Raw genomic sequence first — 25,982 nt, 5'->3', positions numbered from 1 at the left:
AAAAAAAAAAAAAAAAGAAAAGTCATTCCAGATCTACCAAAGGTCATACAGCAGTATGCAACTCCCTGCTTATTTGTGTCCGCTTTTTCCACCTTCCCCATGCATACAATATGGGAGGAACAGTAAACTTGGTCTCTGGCTAATGCTATTTCTTACTGCTTAGGCTTAGTTTCTGCTTAAGTAAGAATACAGATTTTGTCTGTTTTGTAATGCGAGTTCCTGCAGTGGCTATCACAAAGCACTTTCAACCTTGGACAATATTAAAACATATTAATGAATTGTGATTGCAGAAACTTGAGCCCTAACAACCAATACTTCTTAAGAAGTCTAATATGGAATTAAAAATAGAGTAAATTTAAATAGGTAGAAAAACTGCTGAATATTCCAACTTCAACATTTTGTTGTTAGGTATTCTTATTTTATCTCCACAAGGTAGAACAGCCTTGAGTGGCCACGCATTTGCACAATGGCTTTTTAGTTGCTTCTTTTGCTCATCTGGTTTCTACAACTAATTGATTTCCAGACCTGTACTTATGCTTGAAGGCATCTTTACTTGACATCAGTTATGACCCCAATAACAGAAGTGAAGAAGAATGTTATATTTCACCTTGAAAAGGTGAAGACAGTACCGTTTCCTAATCTGGTATATATTTCATCCAAGAAATTTAGAATTTTCAATATTTGTTATGAAGTAAGAATTGTTTCAATGTCTGGTTGAAATATTAAAGGAAGTGAAGCCCACAGGTAAGAAAAGTATCAGAAACTTGTCCTTTTGTTTGGTTGCTTTGATTTGGGGGAAACTGGGGTTAGGAAACACTAGAGGAGATATTCTAATACTGGGATCTATAATGTATTTGTCAGTCTTGAGCTAGGCTGTTGTCTAGAATCCTAAATTGTGGTGCATTCCTCAGGGCCAATAAAATCTAATATTAATAAAGCCAGTCATATACACTTTTTGTGTTGGCCTAAGAACATTTAGAATAATGATTATTGCAAGACAGGTTCTGGCACAGGTAACTGACACAAGTAACAGAATCAAGTCCTAGGCAGAAAGCACCAAAGGGGCAGAAAGAATCCTTGGAGCAAACCAGTAGCAAGCAGAGTAACAACTATGGCAGGAAAAGATCAGTTAATAAAATTCTAAAAAGAAAGTTCCCTTTGAGAACAGATCTTTCCTGTCATATACATAGTGTGTCCTCAACATGTAGAATAGTACATGGTACATTAGGATAATCAGTAAAATCCTATTAAGTAAACAAATATCTCAGTCTGGATTGAAGAAAGGGAGCTACGAAGGAAGTGAATAGCTTTCCATCCAAAGTCTGGGGATAGCAAAGTAAAAAAGACAAGAGATGAGACATACCAACAACCTGATTTGCTCTGGTACTTTGTGACTTACTGGCCTGATGAACTACAATAAACTCAATTCTGAACATTTAAACTCTTTCAGACTATTAGAGAAGCCCAATGACTGGATAATGGCTGCTGCTGAGAGCCTGCCAATATTGGATAAGAGCACTGACTTAATCCTCAGGTATTATAATATAAATGCTATGACTCATTAATATTTCAAAATCTTGTCAAGAGCCCTGACAGAGAGGCCCCAAATGATAATCCATATGAAACAAAACAAAACAAAATGAAATGATTAAGTCTTAAGGATTTTAAAAGCATGAAAAAAGAGAAGACTCCAGCAATGAACAGTTGGGGAAAAGGCATAGTGATTACCGTTGCTGTGTAAGATCCTAACACAGAGCCTCATAAAAGAAGTACGATGTTATTTTGAGGGCCCTCAGGAGCAGATCAACAGTGATGTCCTTTTGTTGGCAAGGTTTGAAGTACACATCTACACATACACCTATTAGCAGAGAGACATGCTATATTATTATCCACTGGGCTGAATTCAGAAACTCAAAACAAAGGCTTATCCCTTGCCCAGATCCCATTGTCAAAGGAGATCCAGGAAAAGCAGTATAGTTAACTTGGTACAGCAAAGTAAAAAACAGGCCCAGGAAGATATTTTTATCTTTTAATAAACAGTTTTCATTATCATTGAATGCCTACACTTTCATAAACCTGAACCTCTTAGCCCCGCATTTATAGAAAATTGCCAAGTATTGTTTGTAGATAAAAGCACAATTCAATATTTATGAATTGCTAGTTTTCTATAAATATAGACATTTGGAGATGATCTTCTCACTAGTCATTAAAATTTGAACAGGGATCAAAGCTAGAATAATATTAACAATTCCTCGCATTTGTATAGTGTTTTACATAATACTATTAATAATAGATGACATTTATTGAGCACTTAGTAAGTGCCAGGCACTTTACATGTAAATTCTCATAACAAATTCATTTTAGTTCAACAAGCATTCAATTAATACCTACTGTGTGATAGATGAATAACACTGGTTTCTGTCTTTAAAAACTCTCATTTCAGTGTATTTAATCAATGTTTGTTGAAAGAATGAATGGATGAATGAAAAATTAATTGATCTGAATGGTAGTGTGAGGTAATAAAAATAACACAGGCTCCTCCTTTAACTATTTTTGGTCTTGAGAAAGTACTTAATCTCTCATAGCCTCTATTTTTTCATCTGTAATATAGGAATTATTTAAACTGTTATGATAACAGTGACAGCAAATGTAAAACATCTGAAAATAGGCTCTCCATAAGTGAGAGAAGTCATCATCATCATCAAAACCATAATTATTACTATTATTAAAGAAGCCTATCAAATTCTCTTCACCCTCCTATAGCAATGGGATAAATATAACTTTAACATCCACAAAGCACATAGCATCTATATAAAAATACCACAAAAAAAAAAAAAAGCATAGCAAGAGAAATCTACTAAATTGTAGTTCCCAGTGCTCTGCTGGTTACTGTAGAACATCTATGCTCAGGCTAGGAAACAAAACAAAACAACACAGAATCAGCTTCAATTATGTGTCCTAAGATACCATGATAAAAAGCCAACAGGACAGGAAGTTTACCAAGTAACAGACTGAACCTTCCTTCATAATGGAATGCTGGTCACTCCATATGTGGAACTATCTTCCCTATTCCAACATTCTAACATTCTCAAAGAACAGTACACAGAGGCCAGAAAATAGCCATCAAGAAACACATCTTACTCCTGTCAACGCCAGTGAGACTAAGCCCTAGACATCCAGCACATAAACTTTGAGACCTAGGTCAAATTCTCCAACCAGAAGTGGATCCCATTCTGTCGGTCACTCACCATTTGGGTCTGCTAGTAGATTTCACCATTGGGGCCATTCCATCTCTATAAAGACTCTTGGTTTTACTGAAGTTAACAATGTTGAAAATGACTCTCTGAAAGAAAGGGAAAAGTTAATCAGAAGACTATGCTATGCAAGTTGCCTTTTCCTGCTAATTAGGAACGGAAACAATAAGCACGGTTAAAGGAAGCCATATGGACTATTTGCCAACAGTATAGTGACAATAAACGGTGCCCACAGAAATTCAATGTTTTAATGCCAGCTTAACATAATAGTCAAGAGCACAGACTCTGTAACCTGGAAGCCTCAGTTTTAATTCCACTCTACCACTCTCACACTGTGTGACTTTGCCAAGATACTAAACATTTCTATATCTCAGATTCTCATATGAAAAATGGCAATAATAACATTACCTAGGATTATTAATGATAATTAAATAAGTTAATATATGTACAGTGTTTGGAACCATTCTTTGTACATAGTTAATGCTACATAAGTTTTAGCTATTATTATTAACTGTGCCTCTCTCCAGGATGACCTAGAATTTACAGGGAAATGAATAATAGCAGTATTACAGTAACAGTAGTGCATTTGAAGTTCAAACTAAAGATAATAACTGAGTGCAAAATTGAAGTTAAAAAATTCTGTAACTACTCAGCACCCCTTTTACTAGACCTGGAGGATATATATCCTCTTCTGCACCACCTTTTGTTATCTTCTGCTGTGGCAAGTCATACTGAGCTCAACCCTAATCTCAGCAACAACTCATAGAAGCATAGGTACCTTCCGTTCTCTGGTCCTCAACTTTAAAATGGGGAGTGGAGTGTTCTACATGACTAAAGTCTTTCCAGGAGGGTAGTATAGTTAAGAGATAGTTTTTGTTTTAGTAATCAACTTCACTATAAGTGAAGAGAAGAGATGGGGAAAGATAAGAGAACTGGGGTTAAAAGACACCCTGTGACCCCTGCAATAGTCCAAAAAAAAGGTGAGGAGGGATGGAGACAAGAGCAAGGGCAACCAGAATAGTTGGAGAAAAAGGAAAGCTTTCAAAAGGTTAATATGAACTGGTTTTTCTATCCATAGGCAAAGAAAGGGAGGGAAGTATCAAAATTCACATATTATTGGGGCACCTGGGTAGCTTAGTTGATTAAGCATCCAACTTCAGGTCAGGTCATGATCTCACAGTTGGTGGGTTTGGGCCCTGCATCAGGTTCTGTGCTGACAACTAGCTCAGAGCCTGGAGCCTGCTTCGGATTCTGTATCTCCCTCTTTCTCTGACCTTCCCCTGCTCACACTGCCTCTCTCTCTCTCTCTCTCTCTCAGAAATAAATAAAACATTAAAAAATTTTTAATAAAAAAATTTAAAAATTCACATATTATCTCATTGAGCAAATATTTATTGTGTGAGGTAATATATAATATTAAGTCCAGGAATTTTATGCATTTTTATAAATTTTTAAATATTCTCCTATAACTATACAAAATATTAACATCTCCATTTTATAGATGTGGAAGCTGAGCTCAGAGAGCTTAATTAACTTATCCAAAGTCATGCAGTTAACATGAGTTGATATTTGAATCCAGGGAATAAAAAAGAAAACTAAAATGTCCATGATCTCTGCCCTTCAGTTGCTCACTAAGTGTTGGGAGCCATTCTGAGCCCACTAGTCCAGAAAACTCCTGGTGAGGTTAAAACAAGTTTGCACGGTCTCTTGCCAATCAGATGACGACCGATATCCACCCCCACTCAATTATTTCTGCTTGAGCACTGACCCCTAAGGTACCTTGTTGATCAATATCGGGAGTGACTTGTCCCCTTACTCGGGCCCTGGTATGATGATTGCACCTTGTGAAGGAACTTATTGTGGGAACTTCTTCTTTTGATTATGGGAACAGACATCGTGTCTCCAGAAGGTCCTGTTTCCCTCCATACTTTCCCTTCAGCTATGAACAGGCTAATGACCCCTAGTCATAAAAGATTGACCTTTACATGTACAATTCTGTTTCTACCGTTGTGTTAGTCCAGGATGTTCATACAGCTCAACATGTAAATCAACTAACCAAAAATGTCTCTCATGCCCTAGCTATTCAAGAAATCATAAAAGTAGACACAAAGGTAAATGCACTCGAAGAGGCTATTCTATGTATTGGAAATAAGCTAAACTCTTTAAAGGTATGGTTGGCTCTCTGGTGCAATAAAGAATATAACTGTAAAATCAAGTCTTGTCCAGAGACAAAGAGCCTAACTTAGAGAAAAGGAACAGATAAGGGCAGAAGATAAGTTAGTACATACACCTTTGCTAACTGATGGTGTATAGCAGCCCCTTCCCTAAGGCCTACTTTCCACAAACACCTTCCCTTACCTTGGCAGCTGTGATGAGGATGGATAAGAGTATCTACAAACCTATGACTTAATCTTAGCGTTATTAAAATGTGAACACCTTGTTATTTTCTTAGTTACTCAACCTCACTATAATTGGGGCATTTCTGCAAGAAGACTTCTGTAAAACCTGTTTCTGTACATTTTCCAAAAACATCTTATCACAAAGAGCTCTCCATTGTAAAAATTCCATTTCCTGATGCCATGTTAACACATGACCTATAAATAAAGACACCAAAACCGACAGGACGGAGATGCCTGCCTGGTGATCAGAAAGGATCTCGGGGCTCTCTTATTCTCTTTAGCCAACACCGTCCATCCTTCAGGAACCCCTGGACCTGTCGGAGCCAGCATGGCCTCCGACAACTAAGGTTCCAAAATTCCATAATTCTAACCAAGTCTGTTTTCTAAAGTAAGGGCAAGAATAAATATAATGGTAATTTTTTAAGGCTTTAACATTTTTTTCTTAAAAGAGAAAATCAAAGCTATTTTCTCAGGCCTCATATTTGGGGCTACCATAAAATGCTTTGTTCTATGAAATAAGCTCTTAGGAATAACATGTTTTTCTTTCTCCTCAGAGACGTAGCTACTGACCCCTTCACCAGGCATTTCAGTTGCAGACCTCTCTTCTGTCATTAAATTAAGTCATCAAGAATGTCCAAGGCTGTTCAATTATTAATATCATGGACCTGCCTGTTGTCAGTTCAATTACTTCTCCCAGGGTCTTGGCTACTGTCTGATTTAAGTAGCCAAGAAAATCAATATCAAGGGGACAAATGGCCTTTGAATCTCACAGGGCTTATTCCCCCTTTTCTCTTCTGAGATTTTCCAGGTGTCAGATCCATTCTAGTGAACCTGGAAGCCATACTGCACTTTAAGGATCTAGATTAATACTAAATGCAATGAAAATCCAATACAGAAAAAAAACATGCTTATGTGAAGCTGGAATAAAAAAAAAAAAAAAACAAGAAAGTAAAATATCTGTTGATCATTAATATCCTACAAAGTTCTAGGAAAATTTCCCACATGTTTTAAATATGCTATATTTTTAACTACTCAATCCATAAAAAGGTTGTATATTTTAGCCCAATTTTAGACATGAGGAAATTGAAGCTAATAAAGGACCATAAAGACTATACTTTTTCTATGACACCCCATGCAAAAAGAACACCATTTCTTACCATTCTTTTCTCAAGCATTTCTTTAAATGTATTCCAGTCTATTTAGCAAGGCAACATGTGGCTGTGAGAATCAAAGGTATCTGGCAGCAGGCAGTGCAGGAAATCTTGGCTTTCCATATTTTACACTTCAGTATCTACTATTTACCCCAAATGCATCACAAGCAATGGCATCCATAAGGTAATGGTAACAGCAATTATAATAATAGCTAACAACTGAGTACCTTCTATGTACCAAATTATGAGTTAAGCACTCCTTCATACTATTTCAATGTGCTATATATTAGAATCACCTCATTGTATATTAGAATCATTTGGATAGCTTTTAATAACTACTGATGCTTGGGCCTCAACCCCAATCACAACCTCTGATACCCGATGTATTATCTTATTTATTTTGAGGATAATGAACTTTTTGGAAGAGTGACTATTTACTAGCCATTATTTATGAGTGAGGCAAGTAATATTGAGAGTAAGTAAATTAAAGTCATATAAGTAATAAGTAGTAGAGCTAGAACTTGAAGCAAGTCCATTGACTCAAAAGTAATAAGATCATGGACATTCCAGATAGATATATCTGTACTGAAACCCAGCTCCCCACTAGTTGTGTGAGTTTGGGCAAAATAATTTTTATATTGATTATTTATATTTGAAATTGTGATTATAATAGCATCCTAACAACGTTTTATAAGAATCTCTGAGATTATATAAGAAAATTTCCAAGCACATTGTACCTAGCTCATAAAAGATACTCAATATTTATTAAGACTTCCTCCTTACATTCAATAAACAGGATCTTTTTGTTCATTACTATTTCTTCCTTCCATTCTTTCTTTTATTTCTTTTTTTCTTCTTTAGATTTAAATTTTTAATCGAGCATTGTTTTAGCAATATGGTCCTTGAGATCAGAGCTTTGTTGTTTTAAAAAAAAATAATGTTTATTTATTTTTGAGAGAGAGAGAGAGACAGAGCATAGGCAGAGGTAAGGGCTGAGAGGGAGGGAAACACAGAATCCAAGGCAGGCTCCAGGCTCTGAGCTGTCAGCACTTGAAGAACTGCAAGATCATGACCTGAAGAACCACATGATCATGACCTGAGCTGAAGTCAGATATTTAACCAACTGAGTCACTCAGGCACCCTTTGAAATCAGAAGTTTGTAAATAGTGACCTGCAGCACACTGGTAGACTAAGAGTGGATTATAGTTTTCAAGCAGTCATATGTTTGAGGCCTGGAGCGCTGTCCATTCTGATGAATGGGTTCATGGTGCTATAAAAGAGTACATGCTTTATTCTAGGTGTAAGCCATGGAGCGGTCCAGTGTGGCTGGGGGTGTAGTGAAGAGCCTGCCTGCTGTCTAGGCAGTGGACTTGATTCTCTGACTTCACATATATCTGATACTTTTGTCTAATCATGAGTAAATTTCCCACTTAAGGTTGTCCACGCTAGCCCCAGGGACTATTTTAAATAGGCACATGTATTCTGAAAATTACTGTGTCATCATAATTTTAAAATGTTTCATTATCTAACAATATTTATTAAAAGTTTGCTTAGATTTCAAAGTCATTTGATTTTCAAATGAAATTTCAACATTGCAATTATGAGTAAAAGGAAAAGGAGAGCTGTTCAATGACTTAAATATAATTTCATATAGTTTAAATATTTGAACAGTTTTAAATTTTTTATCACTTTATTGTGTGAACACTTTCTCATTGATGGTGACTGTTAAGAGTTTGAAGAGACTGTCACTGAAAAGTCTCGATTATGAATTGTATATATCCATTTCAGAAAAAAAAGCCTCATATAAAAATGATATGTTCATAGACACAAACTGAAAAGTTTCAATAAAAAATGTGAAGATTTAAAAAATAAATTCAGCATTTGATTTCCACTTTAGACTTAAAATGGAGGCATCTCATTCCAAACATTCTAGCTCATGCAGATTTATGTTCTCATTTGCTGTCCTTGTATGGATGTTAAAACTTAAGTTCTTAGATACCAAGACCAATAACCTGCTTTTTGCATGTTCTCAAATGTTCCTGTGGTTTCTAGAAATTTGCAGAAGGTTATTTATGGCAGTATTCTCCAAACTTTTTCATGCCTAGGCAAAAAGAGAAAATAATATTAAAGCACACAGAGAAAATGATATTGTACAGAATGGTAGAATACCTGGGAAACATTTGTTGGATAACCACATGAAGTTTGGTGAAAAAAATAAACACATTGTGTTGATAACATTCTTTACATAAAGAGCTCCTAATAAATAAAAAGAAATCCACAGATTCCAGAAAAATACACAGGTGCAGAAAGAAGGTTATTGGTCTTGGTATCTAGGAACTTAATTTTAACATCCATGCAAAGATAGCAAATGAGAACTTAAATCTGCATGAGCTACGATGTTTGGAATAAGATGCTTCCATAAATCTAGTACTCTCAAAATGATTCAGTATTCATAGAACTATGGTCTAGAAAGAAATCTTTCACAAGCACTGGAAGATGACAAAGAATGTCTCTATCTATTTCTGGGTTTGGGATAGAAAAAATAATTTACAAAAATAGGCCAGAAGATTTTTGGGTTTGGGTTTGAATTTATAGTATAGCTTCAACTTAAGAACCCAGGTCAAGTATTTAATATAAATTTAGTTAGGGATGCCTGGGTGGCTCAGTGAGTTAAGCATTGACTTTGGCCCAGGTCATGATCCCAAGCTTCGTTGGTTTGAGCCCCATGTTGGCCTCTATGCTGACAGCTCAGAGCCTGGAGCCTGCTTCAGATTCTGTGTCTCCCTCTCTCTGCCCCTTCCCTGCTTGCACTCTGTCTCTCTGTGTCCTAAAAATAAATAAATATTTAAAATAAATTTAGTTACAGGAAAATAGCCCTGGAACACCTAGTGAAAACAATGAAAAGTTGTTTTGAATGCACACATTTCAACCCAGGAACATAAGATTTCCATAAAGTCCTGTGGTGGTTAACATTTTACACAAATTTAAAAAACACATAAGGAAATAATCCACAGTAAAAGTAAGAATCAGCTAGAAAAACAGATAAATAAATTTGGCCGCAAAGAATTTCAAGTTAGAAAACTATCTGGTCAACTATCAAGAAAATACTTCCGTAATGACTAAAAAATTAAAATAGTTTCAAACACATGAAAACAGAACAAAGCACAATAAAAAATGTAAAGCCCAGAAATATTTCCTAAAAAAATTAAACAGAGCTTCTAGAAATGAATTTTTTTTACAACAATTGAACTTAAATTCAGTAGATAGGGTAGAATGTAGAAAAGATGGCATTTCCAAAACTCAACACGTGTATTAAGAAAATAAAAAGTATGACAAAGGTATGCAGTGGAAAAAAATTAAAATCTACATTATGTATGAGTTTTAGAAAGATAAAATAAACTAGCATTTTCTCAAAAGAAACTGCTACTCAGATTTAAGAATTACAACTCAGTCCAAAGCAGGATTTAAAAAATCTAGATATAGACACATCACAGTGAAACTGCAAAATACCAACAATAAAGGGCATCTTTTCAGAAGAAACCAGAGAAAATATAAATTACCCACAAAGACACAGGAAATTAGACCTAAGCAGACTTAACACCAGCAACATGAGAAACCTGAAAATACTGTACCATCACCCAAAAATGAAGGTAAAAAAAATTTTCAGCCAAATAAAGCCTAAGAAGTATAGGAGTTCCAGACCCTCAGTGAAGGAGCTACTTACTGAAGGATGAACTTCAAAGAAAGAAACTGAACACCAAAGGTAAGAGTGGCAAGAAACAAAAGTGAGCAGAGAAATAGGTAAATCAAAATAAAAATTGGCTGCATAAAAATATTATTATGAAATAATAAATTTAAGGGGTGCTAATAAGTTTGCATAAAAGCACAGGTCAACAATAATAAATGTGTTTGGGATAGGGGTGAAGTGGAGGGAGGCAAAATCAGAGTTAAACTATGATAATGTCTTTATATGGTTCCAAAGGAGGACAGGGATGCTAATTAACTTAAGACATTGCAACAAATAAGCATGTGGCAGTTCAAGAGTAATCACTATAATTATAGAAACAGGAGTTATAAATTCCAAATGAGTAACAGGAAAAAGATAATAAAGAAAACATGACAAATATAATAGAAAGTTTGATAGGATGGAGGACAAAAAGCAAAGAATAAACATTGTATATGGAAATAACAAATAAGATAGTAAAATTTTAATTCCAAATATCATTAATCACACAAATTGCAAATTGATTGATTTACATGTTTAATAATTTTCCCAAACTAATTAGGTAATAAAAATCCACATTTGCCATCTTTCCCAGGGAATGACTAAAATGTAAAGATATTTATTTATACAGTAATGTAAAGATAATTTAAATGTAGAAGGATATGCTCTTAAGGTTGAATAATATCCCATTGCAAATATATACCACATTTTCTTTATCCAGTTATCTATTGATGGACATTGTGTTGCTTCCACCTCTTCAATACTGTTAATAATGATGCTATGAACCCACATAAGTGTTTATTTTTTAAAGTTAGTTGTATTTAACAAGTCACAAAGTTCCTGAAAATCTGAAAATCAGCCATTCAGACCTGGCACCAGCTGACTTCAGCATACCACTACCTGGAACCAATGAATGGGGAGCACATAAACCTTCCCTTGAGGATTTTTTTTTTTTGATGTTTTTATTTATTTCTAGGAGAGAGAGACAGAGACAGCGTGAGCAGGGAGGGTCAGAGAGAGAGAGGGAGTCACAGACTGAAACAGGCTCCAGGCTCTAAGCTGGCCGTCAGCACAGAGCCCGATGGGGGCTCGAACCCACGAACCGCGAGATCATGACCTAAGCGCAAGTCCGACGCTTAACCGACTAAGCCACCCAGGCGCCCCTTGAGGATTTTAAAACTGAGAAACCATGGGATGATTTAAAGCAAGACTGGGAACTAAGATGGTGGCATGGCGGGAGGACCCTACACTTGCCTTGTCCTGGGAACACAGCTAGAAAACTATTAGATCATTCTGAATACTTAGGAAATTGACTTGAGGACTGACAGAACAAACTGCAGTACTAGAGGGAAAGAAGATGTCACTTCAAGGAAAATAGAAACTGTGGAGGCATGGATTGGAGGAGAAACAAATCACAGATGTTGTAGAGGGAAGAGAGCCCTGGTTGTGGAGAAAGGTGAGACAGACTAGAGTGAACAGTGGTAAGCAAAAGGAGACTACTTCCCCAAAGCCACTGGTTGGGAAAATGAGGGGCTGAATTTCATGCGTTTTTGCAACCAATGGGGATCAAAGACGGGAGTTTCAGAGGTCCCTAGACTTGGTTATGATAGTGACCTGAAGATACTGCATTACTTCTGGAACAGAGGAAAGCAAACGACCCGGGGGCAGACTGCTCCATCTGAGGATTGCCTAAGAGGCAAGGGGAGAGAATGTTTGTTCTCTTTGGAGCACATCTGTGAGAGTTGGAATTGCCTCTCTGGGGACAAAAGGACAAAATCATCAAGTACCATTTCCCTTTACTGCCCCACAGCGTAAAACAACTTCAGTGAATAGCACAGTTCCAACCCTGGTTGCCTAACCTGCCCACACCAAGTTCTGTCCCCCTACACTCCACTGGTACTGCTTTTCTAGGGAAAATGTGCCTAAACAGTGAGCCCTAACCCCAGAAGATGAGCCTAATGACCAACAGAGTGGTGCCACCCCTGCAGGCACCCTGTCGGCTAACCTAGAGTTCTAAAGAGATTCAATTCTAGTGTAAATAACATCGGGTCTATTCTAGCAAGCTGACAAGAGCATGCTAGTTAAAGCTCACCACATTCTGGTCAAGGTCCAAAGATTCCCCAAGGCAAGGCAAGGAGAAATTCTGTTGAGGACTAACCTGAAGGATAAACAGCCATAACACAGCAACAAAGTGCACTTTGCCCATACCAGAGACACTTCTTAAAGTGCCAGGCCCTGGACATAATATGACTTCTTATTCATACAACCATTACTCTCAGGAGCAGGAAACATAACAGGCTTTTCCAACACACAAAAGAAGACAGAGGCTTAAACAAAATGCCAAGATGGAGGAATTCAGACACCCCCTCCCATACAAAAGAACAAGAAAAGTATCTAATTGAAACACATATAAGTAATATGCTTGGTCCAAAATTTAAAGCAACAATCCTTAAAAAGTATCTGGGCTTGAGATTAGCACAGAAGACATCAGGAAGATCCTTACCATAGAGATAAAAGAGCTAAAAAAAAAATCAGGCCAACATGAAAAATGGAATATTTGAGATTTAAAATTATCTGCTGGAATAACCACAGGAATGGAATAAGCAGAGGAACAAATAAGTGATACAGATGATAGAATAATGGAAAATAATGAAGATGAACAAAAGAGGGAAAGAAAAATCTAAGATCATAAAAGTAGATTCAGGGACTCAGTGACTCCATCAAGCATAATAACATTAATATCATAGAAAACCAGAAGAAGAGACAGAAAAGGGGGTAGAAAATTTGTTAAAAAAATTATACCAGAAATCTTCCCTTATCTGGGGAAGAAAACAGACATCCAAATCCAGGAGCCACAGAGAACTCCCATCAAAATCAACAAAAGTATATCAACACCAAGACATATTGTAGTTAAATTTGTAAAATATAAAGATAAAGAAAAAGTCCTAAAAGCAGCAACACAAAGGGAGTCCCAAAATTAGATGGGAAGACCAGTAAGGTTTGCAGCAGATTTCTCCACAGAAATTTGGCAAGCCAGGAGGGAGAGGCATAATATATTCAATGTGTTGAATGGGAAAAATCTGGAGCCAAGAACACTCTATCTAGCAAGGTTATCATTCAGAATAGAAGGAGAGATAAAGAATTTCTCAGACAAAAATAAATAAATTAAATAAATAAATAAATAATAAACTAAAGGACTTCATGACCACTAAACCAGCCTTGCTAGAAATATTAAAGGGATTCTTTAAGTGGAAAAGAAAAAAAAAAGTAGCAAAGGCTAAAAAGGAGGAACAGAGAAAATTTCCAGAAACAATGACAAAACAAGTAACAAAACAGCACTGAATACATATCTATCGATAACCACTCTGAAAGTAAATGAAGTAAATGCTCCAATCAGAAGACATAGGATGTTCTTTAAACTCCAAGTTCTACTAAAGAACGAATGGCTAATCAAGAAATTAAAGACAAAATAAAAAAGCACATGGAAGATTACTGCTGGGCCTTCCAGGTTTGATCTTTTCTGCTCCTGAAGCCGAGGCCCCTGCCGCAGCCATGCTACTCAAGATATTCAGTCAGGCCAAGAAGCACCCGAGCTTGATCCCCCTCTTCGTATTTATTGGAGCGGGAGGCACTGGAGCAGCACTGTATGTCTTGCGTCTGGCATTGTTCAATCCAGATGTCAGTTGGGATAGGAAGAATAACCCAGAACCCTGGAACAAACTGGGTCCCAATGATCAATACAAGTTCTACTCAGTGAATGTAGATTACAGCAAACTGAAGAAAGAAGGCCCAGACTTCTAAATGAAATGTTTCACTATAAAGCTGCTTAAAATGAAGGTCTTCCAGAAGCCATCCTCACAATTTTCCACTTATTCAGGAAATATTTCCCCTCTGAATGCATGAAATCATGTTGATGTGTTATGTTGGGATTTACACTGACTAATAAATAAATACCTGAAACTTGAAAAAAAAAAAAAAAAAGCACATGGAAGCCAATGAAAACACAACTTCAACAAAGGCAGTCATAAGAGGGAAGTATATAGCAATCCAGGCCTTCCTAAAGAAGGAAGAAATGTCTCAAATACATAATCTAACCTTAAACCTAACAGAGCTGGAAAAACAACAACAACATAACACAAAACAAAACAGCAAATAAAGCCTGAAACCAGCAGAATAAGGGAAATAATAAAGATCAGAGCAGAAATCAATCAATCAATCACACACACACACATAAAGACAGTAGAACAGATCAACAAAACCAGGAGTAGTTCTTTAAAAAAATAACAAAATTAATAAGCCCCTAGCCAGTTTGATCAAAAAGAAAAAGGAAATGACCCAAATAAATAAAATCATGAATGAAAGAGGAGAGATCACAACCTACACCACAGAAATATAAACAATAATAAGAGAATATTATGAATAATTATGTGCCAACAAATTGGGCAATCTGGAAGAAGTGAACAAATTCCTAGAAACGTAAACTACCAAAACTCAAACAGAGAGAAATAGAAAATTTGAACAGACCTATAATCAGTAAAGAAATTAAACCAGTAACAAAAATCTCCCAACAAAGAAGAGTCCAGGGCTGAATGGTTTTCCAGGGGAATTCTACCAAACATTTAAAGAGGAATTAATACCTATTCTTTTGAAGCTGTTCCAAAAATAGAAATGGAAGGAAAACTTCCAAGCTCATTCTATGAGGCTAGCACTACCTTGATTCCAAAACTAAAGACCCAACTAAAAAGGAGAACAACATGCCAATTTTCCTAATGAACATTGAGGCAAAAATTCTCAACAAGATACTTGCAAACTGAATCCAAAAAAATATTGAAAGAATTATTCACCATGATCAAGTGAGATTTATTCCTGGGATGCAGGGCTGGTTCAATGTCCACAAATAAATCAATGTGATACATCACATTAATAAAAGAAAGGATAAGAAACACATGATCCTCTCAATAGATGCAGAAAAAGCACTTGACAAAATAAAGCATCCTTTCCTGATAAAAATCCTCAAGAAAGTAGGAACATACCTCAAGATCATAAAGGCCATATACATAAGACCCACAGATAATATCATCCTCAATGGGGAAAAACTGAGAGCCTTCCCCCTAACATCAGGAACATGACAGGGATGTCCACTCTTACCTCTCACCACTGTTGTTCAGCATAGTGTTGTAAGTCCTAACCTCAGCAATCAGACAACAAAAAGGAAAAAAAAAAAGCATCTAAACCACCAAGGAAGAAGTCAAACTTCACTCTTCATAGACAACATGATACTCCATGTGGAAAACCTAAAAGACTTCACCAAATAGCTAGAACAGATACACAAAGTAAGTAAAATCACAGGATATAAAATCAATGCACAGAAATAAGTTTCATTTCTATACACCCATAATGAAGCAGCAGAGAGAAATCAAGGAATTGACCTTATTTACAACCATACTGAAAACCATACAGTACCTAGGAATAAACCTAACCAAAGAGGTAAAAGATCTGAAAACTATAAAACATTAATGAAACTGAAGAAGACACAAAGAAATGAAAAAAAAAAAATCTATGCTCATGGATTTGAAGAACAAATATTATTAACATGTCTACTACCTAAAGCAATCTTCACATTCAATGTAATCCCTATCAAAATAACACCACTATTTTTCACTGAACTAGAACAAAAATCCTAAAATTTATATGGAACCACAAATGACACTGAATAGCAAAAGCAATATTGAAAAAGAAAAGCAAAGTTGGAGGCATCACAATTCTGGGCTTCAAGTTATAATACAAAGCTATAGTCATCAAAACAGTATGGTACTAGCACAAAAAGAGACACTTCTATCAATGGAAGAGAATAGAAAACCCAGAAATGGGTCCACAAGTATATGGTTAACTCTTCTTTGACCAAGCAGGAAAGAATATCTAGTGGAGAAAAGACTGTCTCTTCAACAAATGGTGTTGGGAAAACTGGATGGTGACATGCAGAAGAATGAAACTGGACCACTTTCTTACACCATACATAAAAATAAATTTGACATGGATTTAAGATCTAAATGTGAGACAGGAAACCATAAAAATCCTAGAGGAGAACAGAGGCAACAACCTCTTTGACACTGGTGGTAGCAATTTCTTATTAGATAAGTCTCCAGAGGGAAGGGAAATAAAAGCAAAAATAAACTATTGGGACTTCATCAAGATAAAGAGCTTCTGCACAGTGAAGGAAACGATCCACAAAACTTAAAAGTAACCAACGGAATGGGAGAAGATATCTGAAAATGACATATCTGATAAATCCATTTTGGGGTTAGTATCCAAAACCTATTAAGAACTTATCAAATTCAACACCCAAAAAACAAATAATCTAGTTAAAAGAAATAAGCAGAAGAAAGAACAGATACTTTTCCAAAGAAGACATCCATATGGCTAATAGACACTTATGAAAAGATGCTCAACATCAATCATCAGTGAAATACAAATCAAAACCACAAGAGATACCAACTCATACCTTGTCAGGATGACTAAAATTAACAACACAGGAAACAATAGGTATTGGCAAGGATGTGGAAAAAGAAGAAGCCTCTTGCACTGTTAGAAGGAATGCAAATTAGTGTAGCTACTCTGAAGAACAATATGGGGGTTCTTCAAATAGTAAAAATAGAACTACCCTATGACCCACCAACTGTATTAACTGGTATTTACCCAAAAGATACAAAAATACAGATTTGAAGGGGTACATGCACCCTGATGTTTGCAGCAGCTAATCAGCAATAGTCAAGTTATGGAGATAGCCCAAATGACCATTGACTGGTGAATGGATAAAGATGTATACACACACATATATATACATATGTATATTGTGTGTGTGTGTATATACATACACACATACACACACACACACACACACACTAGAGTAATACTCAGCCATCAAAAATAATGGAATCTTACCACTGGCAGTGATGTATGTGGATGGAGGTAGAGTGTTTTAGGCTGAATGAAATAAGTCAGTCAGAGAAACACAAGTACCATGATTTCACTCATATGTGGAATTTAAGAAACAAAACAGATGCATATGGGAAGGGGGGGATAAAGAAAGGGAAACAAAAAAAGGAGACTCTTAAAGGTAAAGAACTTAGGGCTAATGAGGTAGGTGGCTGAGGGGTGGGCTAGATTGGTAATGGGTATTAAGGAGGGCGCTTGTTATCATGAACACTGAGTGTTGTATGTAAGTGATAAATCACTGAGTTCTACTCTTGAGGCCAATACTACACTGCATGTTGAATAACTAGAATTTAAATAAAAATCTGAAAGAAAACAACAACAACAAAAAAGAAAAATCAATCACATATCTATATACTAGCAATAAACAATTAGAAAATAAAATGTAAATGTGATAACACTTAGAATATCAAAAATATCAAATACTTAAAATAAATGTAACTAAAATCATAAGACCTCTACACAGAAAACTGTAAAACATTATTGAGACAAATCAAAGAGGCTGAAATAAGTGGAGGAATAGATCACAATAAAAAATTAAAGATTCATTATTAGAAGCAATGTAATTCACTAAAATCCCAGCAGAGTTGTGCATGTGTGTGTATGTGTATCTTGGCGTCTGTGTATGTGTGTAAAAAATTGATAAGCTGATAATAAAACTTACATGCAGAGGGAATGCAGAAGGCAAAAAATAGCAAAGACAGTCTTATCAGATAATAAGATTTACTATAAAGTTATGGTAATTAAAACAATGTGACTTATATGGCTATAGATCTATAGAAAAAGACCAGTGAAACACAACAGAGAGCCTAGAAACTACCTCTATATATATTAGACATGATATCCTGGTCAGAATGGAAAGTTGAACTAACAATGAATGGTGCTGGACCAATGGGTCACTCATAATGGAAAACATATCACATTAGTTCCCTGCCTTATACCAAATACAAAAATAAATTCCAAATGGATTAAGGAATAAAATGTGCAAAGTAAAACACAGGAGATTATTTTATGGACTAAGAATATATAAAAAGAGTTTTTAAACAAAGCACCAGACACATCAAGCCATCAAGAAAAACATAGATATATCTGACTGTTTTACAAAATTGATATATCAAAATATACCATAAGCAAATGAAAAAAAGAAACCAATGATTAAAGAAGATACATGTAATCCTTATAATGGAAAATGATTAATATACCAACTTATAAAGAACTCCTATAAATCAATATATGAAAGGACAACAATCCAATAGAAAATGGGCCCAGGATATAATCAAAGAAGTTACAGAAGAAGAAATGAAAGGTTTATAAATATATGAAAAATTATAACTCCACTGGTAATCAAGGAAATAAAATTAAGAAAATAATTAAATACATTTCTTAATCATCAGATTAGCAAATTTAGTAAATCTAAAAATGCCAATATTGGTAATTATGTATGAAATAGTCATTTTTGAGCACTGCTGGCTGAGCATGAAAAAAAAAGTCTCTTTAGGGAAGAACTTGACAAAAAGTAAAGAGAGATGATTATTACATATAATTCAGCAATTCCACTTCTGAGTATTGCCCTAAAACAAATTTTGCACATTGCATAAAGAGATACACACAAAGATGTTCATTGTAGCACTATTCATTTATAATAGCAAAACAAGCTTGTTTATAATCTCAAAACATGCAAAACCCCTTAACTCGCAGTTAGAATGGATAAAGTCTGGTTCATTAATATAATAGACTATTGTTCAGCTTTCAAAATGAATGAACTAGGGGTGCCTGGGTGGCACAGTTGGTTAAGCATCCAGCTCTTGGTTTCAGCTCAGGCCATGATCTCATGGTTTGTGGGTTTTAGCCCACACTGCAGCATGGAGCCTGCTTGGGATTCTCTCTCTGATCCTGCCCCACCTTGTGCACCTGTGTGCGTGTGTGTGCACGCGCGCACGCGCGCACTGTCTCTCTCTCTCAAAATAAACCTTAAAGAATTTTATTATAAAAATGAACTAGAGTGACATTTCTCAACACAAATAAAACTGTTCAATGTCAAAGGCAAGTATTATAACACAAAATAAAAGTAATTTTAATGTATATTTTATTTTATCAAATAAAAGTACAAAATCATACATGGGAATAATATCCATTAATGTCAGACCTATTGTTGCTTCTGGAAGAAAGGAAGAGGAAAGGAGAGAGATGTTTAACTGTACTTATAATGTTATATTTATCAAAATCAATAAAAGAAAGCAAAATCTAGAAAATGATAAATGTTCATATCTGCTTTGTCTTGGTAGATCCTTAAGTGTTTTTATATTATATTTGTATGTAGTGGAAAACTTCTCTGGTTTGAATTTTTTAAAATTTTTTAAATGTTTTATTTATTTCTGAGAGAGAGAGAGAGAGAGACAGCATGAGCAGGGGAGGGTCAGAGAGAGAGGGATATACAGAATATGAAGCAGGCTCCGGGCTCTGAGCTGGCTGTCAGCACAGAGCCCTATGCAGGGCTGGAACCCACGAACCATGAGACCATGACCTGAGCCAAAGTCAACCGAAGTCAGTCGCTCAACTGACTGAGCCACCCAGGCGCCCCATCTCTAATTTGAAATTTAAAAGCTTAAACATTTTTAAATACCTTTAATTCATTAGAAATTATACTATAAAATATAAAGAACCAGCATCACATTTTTCCCCCAAATAGTTAACAAGTTCTTCTAGCATCTTACTGAATAAGTTGTCCCTTTCCTTTTTAGTTTCAAATGTCACTTTTTCCATATAATCAACTTTTATGTGACTTGGTCTATGTCTGGATTTGCATTTCTGTTTCACTGAATTGTATGTTTATTCTAGTGACAGCCAGCCATTGTTTTGATAATTGCAATTTTATGATATGTTTCAACTTATATTAGAGCAAACCTCTAGGTAATGTCTCCTTTTATTAATTTTTGTGGCTTCACACGCAGTGATCTTTTTTTGGTTTTAATTGCTTATTTTTTTTCACAATTCATTTTGTTCATGGTTTCTTACAATTTTTAAAAAATGTTATATTTAACAAGAATTCTGTGAAAATTTTTTATGCTTTTCCTTCTTTCATTAGCCATTTGCAAATTACTTGTCCTAGCCTTTTTGAGGGTGTTCCTTTTTTTAAAAAAAAATTAAAGTTTATTTTGAGAGAGAGAGAGAGAGAGAGAGAGAGAGAGAGAGAGAGAAAGCACGTGAGTGGAGAAGGGGTAGAGAAAGAAGGAGAGACAGAGAATCCCAAACAGGCAAACAGGCTCCACACTGACAGGATGGATCCCAAGGCAGGGCTCAAACTCATAAACCATGAAATCATGATAAGAGCTGAAGTCAGACCAACTGAGCCACCCAAGTACCCCTATCCTGGTTTTATTCAATTAATGGTTATATGGAAAATATAAAATGTATTGGAATCCTTAAATTAGTCATGAGTAGTTTTCATATGAGTGATGTCAGTAAATCTTTTGAGACAACTATTTGTTACTAACCTATTCTGATAATACCAAGAGATATATAACACAATGGGAGAAAGCTGCTTGGAGTATTTCTGGTTACATGTTCTAGCCCATGTGCACATGTACCCAGGTTACTGTGACTTGGGCTGAACTGCACAGGAGTTTAGAGTGAATTTGCCAATGTGTCATAACATATCAAATGTTATATAGGTAATATGGTACTGAGTCAGGAATAAACTATAGGTCTCTATTTTTTCAAGCAATCAGCTACTTTCTTTCACAATCCCTATTTTTATATTGCCTGTTCTGAGCCCAATCTGATGCCCAGCATTGTGAACAAAATGTTGGATTTCCACACTTATCAGTCCATGTATAATTTTGACTATGTTTTATGATCTTTCTGAGCCTTGTTTGCCTCATCTCCAAAGAGGAAAATCATAACTACCTGGTAGAGTTGTTATTAGGATTAAATATATTGCCAAGACAATATGATTGGGAAACAATAAAAGACTACACACATGTGCATATGTTTCCATAGGTGTATATATATATATATATATGTATATGTGTGTGGATGTATTATATTAAGCCTCCTGCCCATGAATAATCTATAGGTTACCACCCAAGTTCCTGAAAGAATGCCAGCAAATCTTGGACCTGATACATAAAAAGCATGGAGTCTGACATATAAACAATCACTATGTGAAAAAAGAATCCTTATCTATTATAAGCTGATGTCGAGGAGACACCAACAAAATTTGTTAATCAGCTGCACCTGTGTCTTGCTAACTGGAAAGTGTCAAAAATCTTCACACAAATATTGCAGTCTGATAGAGATAATAAAAAAATGCCTTACTGGTTGCACATTAAAAATTCTTCCTCCTCACTGTAAGCTTGTGAGAAGGAAACCAAAAGAAGTAGAAGGGGAATGGAGCAAAACATTCTCCGCAAGGGAAGTTTAGCATATCAAACAAAGGCATTAGCAACATGACAGAAGAAAAATAAGATCTTTCAGGGAGACTCTTTCTTCTCTCCATAACTCAGAATAAATATCTAACAATACATAGACAAAAAATACTTCCCTTTTCCTTAATCTGACAGCACTGCCTGTGAAGAGTTTTGTTCTCAATTTCATTCATTCATTCATTCATTCATTCATTCAAGAAATACTCATTTAATTGTTTCATTTAATAAAGCTAGATGACTTTTAATCTGCTATGTGTTGGGATTATAGGAATAAGTAAAACTGGGTCCTTTGCCCTTCAGGAACTACTACTGAGGGAAATTAACATGTAACACACACACACGAATAAAATGCTGAGATGGTGTCTATAGCTGGCCTAGTGGAAAGAAAGCTGAATCCTTACTGATGAATAAAGAAAGACTGGCCAGGAAGAAAGGAAAGCATGTCAGACATTCCAGAGTCAGAGGAAGCAAGAGAACAAAGGTTGAGTGTTTTTGTGGAATTATAAACTGTTTCCTGTGGCTAGAGCAAAAAATTCTGGGGCTGGGTTGGGTAAGAAATGAGATTATGGCATTAAAAGGTTTGTAAGACATATTAAGGAATTTTAACTTTTATGAAAGTAATATGAAGGGGCTTCAGTTTTAAATGTAGGTGTGAAAGGTTCAGATTTATGTTTTGGAAAGAGAAACCAAGCCTGCTTCTGTTCTCTCAAAGTAATGGCAAAGTCAGGGAGAATGAATAGAAGACCATCTGCGTGGATGGCTCTCATCCTAGGCCAATCTATGATGTGTAAAGACAGTGGATTGCTACATTTACCCACCCTATGTTTCACCTTCCCAGAGGTACTACAGAGTTAATAGGACAGGTGCAGCAATAGATATATACACACATTTGGTTTATTAAAAGAACTACTTGTCAAGCATAGGGAAAAACCCCTGGTTTTTGAAATTCTCAAACAGCAATGGAGAGGTTTCTAAACTTAGGTAAAACACAAAATTCCTTTGTTCATTTAGTATCTCCTTTGAGATGGACTTACCAGCGCTACCCACTTCTAGTCTCTGTTAGATTTGTACTCTACTTGTTTGTATGGGAATGACTTCAACCTTGGGTTACCTTATTTAAAAAAAAATTAACGTTTTACTTATTTTTTAGAGAGAGATAGAGACAGCACGAGCAGGGGAGGGTCAGAGAGAGAGACACACACACAGAATCTGAAGACAGGCTCCAGGCTCTGAGCCAGCTGTCAGCACAGAGCCCGATGCAGGGCTCGAACCCACAAACTGAGATCATGACTTGAGCTGAAGTCAGACGCTTAACTGACTGAGTGACCCATGCACCCCTTGGGTTACCTTATTTAATGTTGACACAATCTTTCCTTGATGAGATTTTTAATTCTTGTTTATTTTCCTACAAATGTGGTAGATTGCAAAATTTTTCACAATTCATCTTTCCACTCTGTATCCATATTCTCTGTACTATAATTGTACTTCTTCCATCAAAAGTTGAGCCTCTTAAACCTAGATTGACCTTGTAAATGACTTTGGCCAACAGGAATTAGTGGAAGTGATAATATACCAGTTCTGAGACCTCAAGAAGTCTCTTGTAGTTCCATGTCCTACTACCAACAGTTGCTCAAGTCCAGGGTAGATTTACAGAGGATGAGGACCACATGAAAAGAGACCATATGTTGCAGCTGAAGCCATCCTAGACCAGCCTACAGTCAGCTGACCTAGAAACATATGAAAGAACCCAAGCAAACTCAGCAGATTATCTACCAGATGCAAAGCTGACCAAAAGTACAGAAGAACCACCCAGCTGTCCCATGGACTCTTGAATAGTAATAAATGCTTATTTTTTTAAGCCACTGAATTTTGGGGTGCTTTGTAATTTAGCAGAAAAAAAAATAGCCAAATGATGCACTATGTAATGTCTCAGAGATCAAAACTATGGGAGGGCTTCTGGGTCACTCAGTCAGTTAAGCATCTGACTTGGGCTCAGGTCATGATCTCATGGCTCATGAGCTTGAGCCCCACTTTGATTAAGCATGAGTCTCACTTCAGATGAGTCCCACTTCTTTCTCTCTCTGTCTCTTTCTCTCTGTTCCTAGCTCACTTGCTCTCTCTCTCTCTCTCTCTTTTTAAACAAACAAGCAAACAAACTATGGGGGGAAAACAGAAAATAAACCCAATGAAAGGAAAGAAATCACTTACATGTGGAATATAAAGAAACTCAACTCAGAAGCCAGTGACTAGAATAGTGTTTACCAGGGGTTTAGATATGGGGGAAAGGGGAGATGTTGGTCAAAGTACAATCTAGCTATAAGAATAAAAAGTTTTGGGGATCTAATGAACAGCAATGTGGCTGTAATTCATAATACCATATTATATACTTAAAAGTTGCTAAGATAGTAGATCTTAAATGCCCTCACCATAAAAAGAAATGGTAATTATATGATGTGACAGAGGTATTAGCTAAACTATCATGATGATCATTTTGCAATATATATGTATACTGAAGCAACAACTTGTACATCTTAAACTTAAGTAGCAAAACCTTGGATTGTGAGTAACTTGTTCTGAGTGTTCCACAAGATGAGCAAACATTTCTAATAATTTTTGACCTGAGAAATGAGCAATGTCTTGCAATACAAGTTTTATGTGATGCTGAACATCAAATGATCACAATTAAGCCAATGGTTCTGGAAAGTCGCTTTGATATACAAGTGCTTTGGATTACAAATATGTTTCTGTAATGAATGATGCTTGTAAACCAAGGTTTTACTGCATGTCAATTATATCTCAGTAAAGCTGAGGGAAAAAACGTTTTAAGAAAGGAATGAAAATAGAAATAAAAAGTAAAAACAAAAGTCATTTACTTCATATTGTGGTTCACAGTCACACTATTTTGTATTAAACGGACTTATTTCTTTTTTCTTTATTATCTATAATATTTTTGATGTAAATCTATTCTTCCTTAAATATTAAGTCTATTTATTTTTGGTCAATTTTTCTCTAGATTTGTGCTCTCCAACTTTAAGGAGTGGGGAAAAGATTAGTTCTCACACTTGAGAATTTTACAAATTGTTTGGGTTCATGGTAGGTGAAACATGGATGTGTTCTGAGGCAATATTAGTTTCTCTCCCTTATCTGTAAAATGAGAAGATCACAATGCTGACAAGTGGTAAAACCAATAAAATAATGTGTATTTCACTGAAAAGCTGGAGTTCTATATAGAAATCCATACTGTGTCCATCTTTTAAAGGACAATATGGGTTAACCGAAGAAGTAGCAAACTCCTCTCCTTCCATTTAGAATCATGTTGCAAATTAAAAGGCAACACAAGAAGATCCATGCTTTCAATTTGCCTCTGAAGACAATTTAAAAAAAATCTTTTGAAAGATAGCAAACTGTAAAGCAGTAATGTTGAGAGAGAGAGAGAGAGAGAGAGAGAAGCAGCAGCAGCATTTGCTTATAAAGAAACTTCCTTTTCCCAAAGCACCTGGAAATTATGGGATGACTGTTCTACAGCATAGCTTTATGGTACTGCTTTTCAAGGTAGAGACCAAGCCACTTGCTGGTATCAGATCAGATGCTTGAATTTGTTTGCCAGCCAGAGGAAAGGTTGTACTAAGCCAAGCAAATTCCCTCATCAAGTTCCCCTGAAGCCAAGGACAACTGATTATGAGTTACTAATAAAATAGAGGTCTACAAGGGATACAGAAATGCTGAGGCATAGGAGCACATGTACCCCAATGTTCATAGCAGCACTCTCCACAATAGCTAAAACATGGAAAGAGCCTAAGGGTCCATCAAAAGATGAATGGATCAAGAAGATGTGGTTTATCTATACCATGGAATACTACATGGCAATGAGAAACAATGAAATCTGGCCATGTGTAGCAACATGGATGGACCTTGAGGGTGTTATGCTGAGCGAAATAAGTCAGGCAGAGAAGGACAAATATCATATGTTTGCACGTATAGGAGGATTAGGAGGAACTTGACGGAGGAACAAGGGGGAGAAGAAGGGGGGAAAT

At 35.9% G+C, this 25,982-nt stretch overlaps 2 protein-coding genes across 10 annotated transcripts in view; one reads left to right on the top strand and one right to left on the bottom strand.

The window, feature by feature from the left end:
• Positions 1-25,982, bottom strand: part of LOC120240623 (BEN domain-containing protein 5) — a 1,403,952-nt gene that overhangs the window by 710,446 nt on the left and 667,524 nt on the right. For all 9 annotated transcript variants that reach the window (XR_005530669.1, XM_039245389.1, XM_039245392.1 and 6 more), the window contains one exon: positions 3,249-3,343. Coding sequence is in view for 8 of the 9 variants with exons in the window: in XM_039245389.1 (XP_039101320.1) it covers positions 3,249-3,343 (95 nt within the window). In the remaining variant the exon portion in view is untranslated. The remainder of the gene's footprint in view (positions 1-3,248; positions 3,344-25,982) is intronic.
• LOC120240629 (cytochrome c oxidase subunit NDUFA4) lies at positions 14,022-14,491 on the top strand. Its single transcript, XM_039245397.1, has one exon. The coding sequence runs from the start codon at positions 14,081-14,083 to the stop codon at positions 14,327-14,329; it is 249 nt and encodes an 82-aa protein (XP_039101328.1). The 5' UTR covers positions 14,022-14,080; the 3' UTR covers positions 14,330-14,491.

Source organism: Hyaena hyaena, unplaced genomic scaffold (genome assembly GCF_003009895.1).
Source record: "Hyaena hyaena isolate Hyena2069 unplaced genomic scaffold, ASM300989v1 scaffold_257, whole genome shotgun sequence".
Taxonomy (NCBI): Eukaryota; Metazoa; Chordata; class Mammalia; order Carnivora; family Hyaenidae; genus Hyaena; species Hyaena hyaena.
This window is presented reverse-complemented; position numbering and strand designations above follow the sequence as displayed.

Bases quoted from the DNA above. Each gene is read 5' to 3' on its own strand.
- LOC120240629 (XM_039245397.1), top strand. From the start codon at position 14,081: ATGCTACTCAAGATATTCAGTCAGGCCAAGAAGCACCCGAGCTTGATC.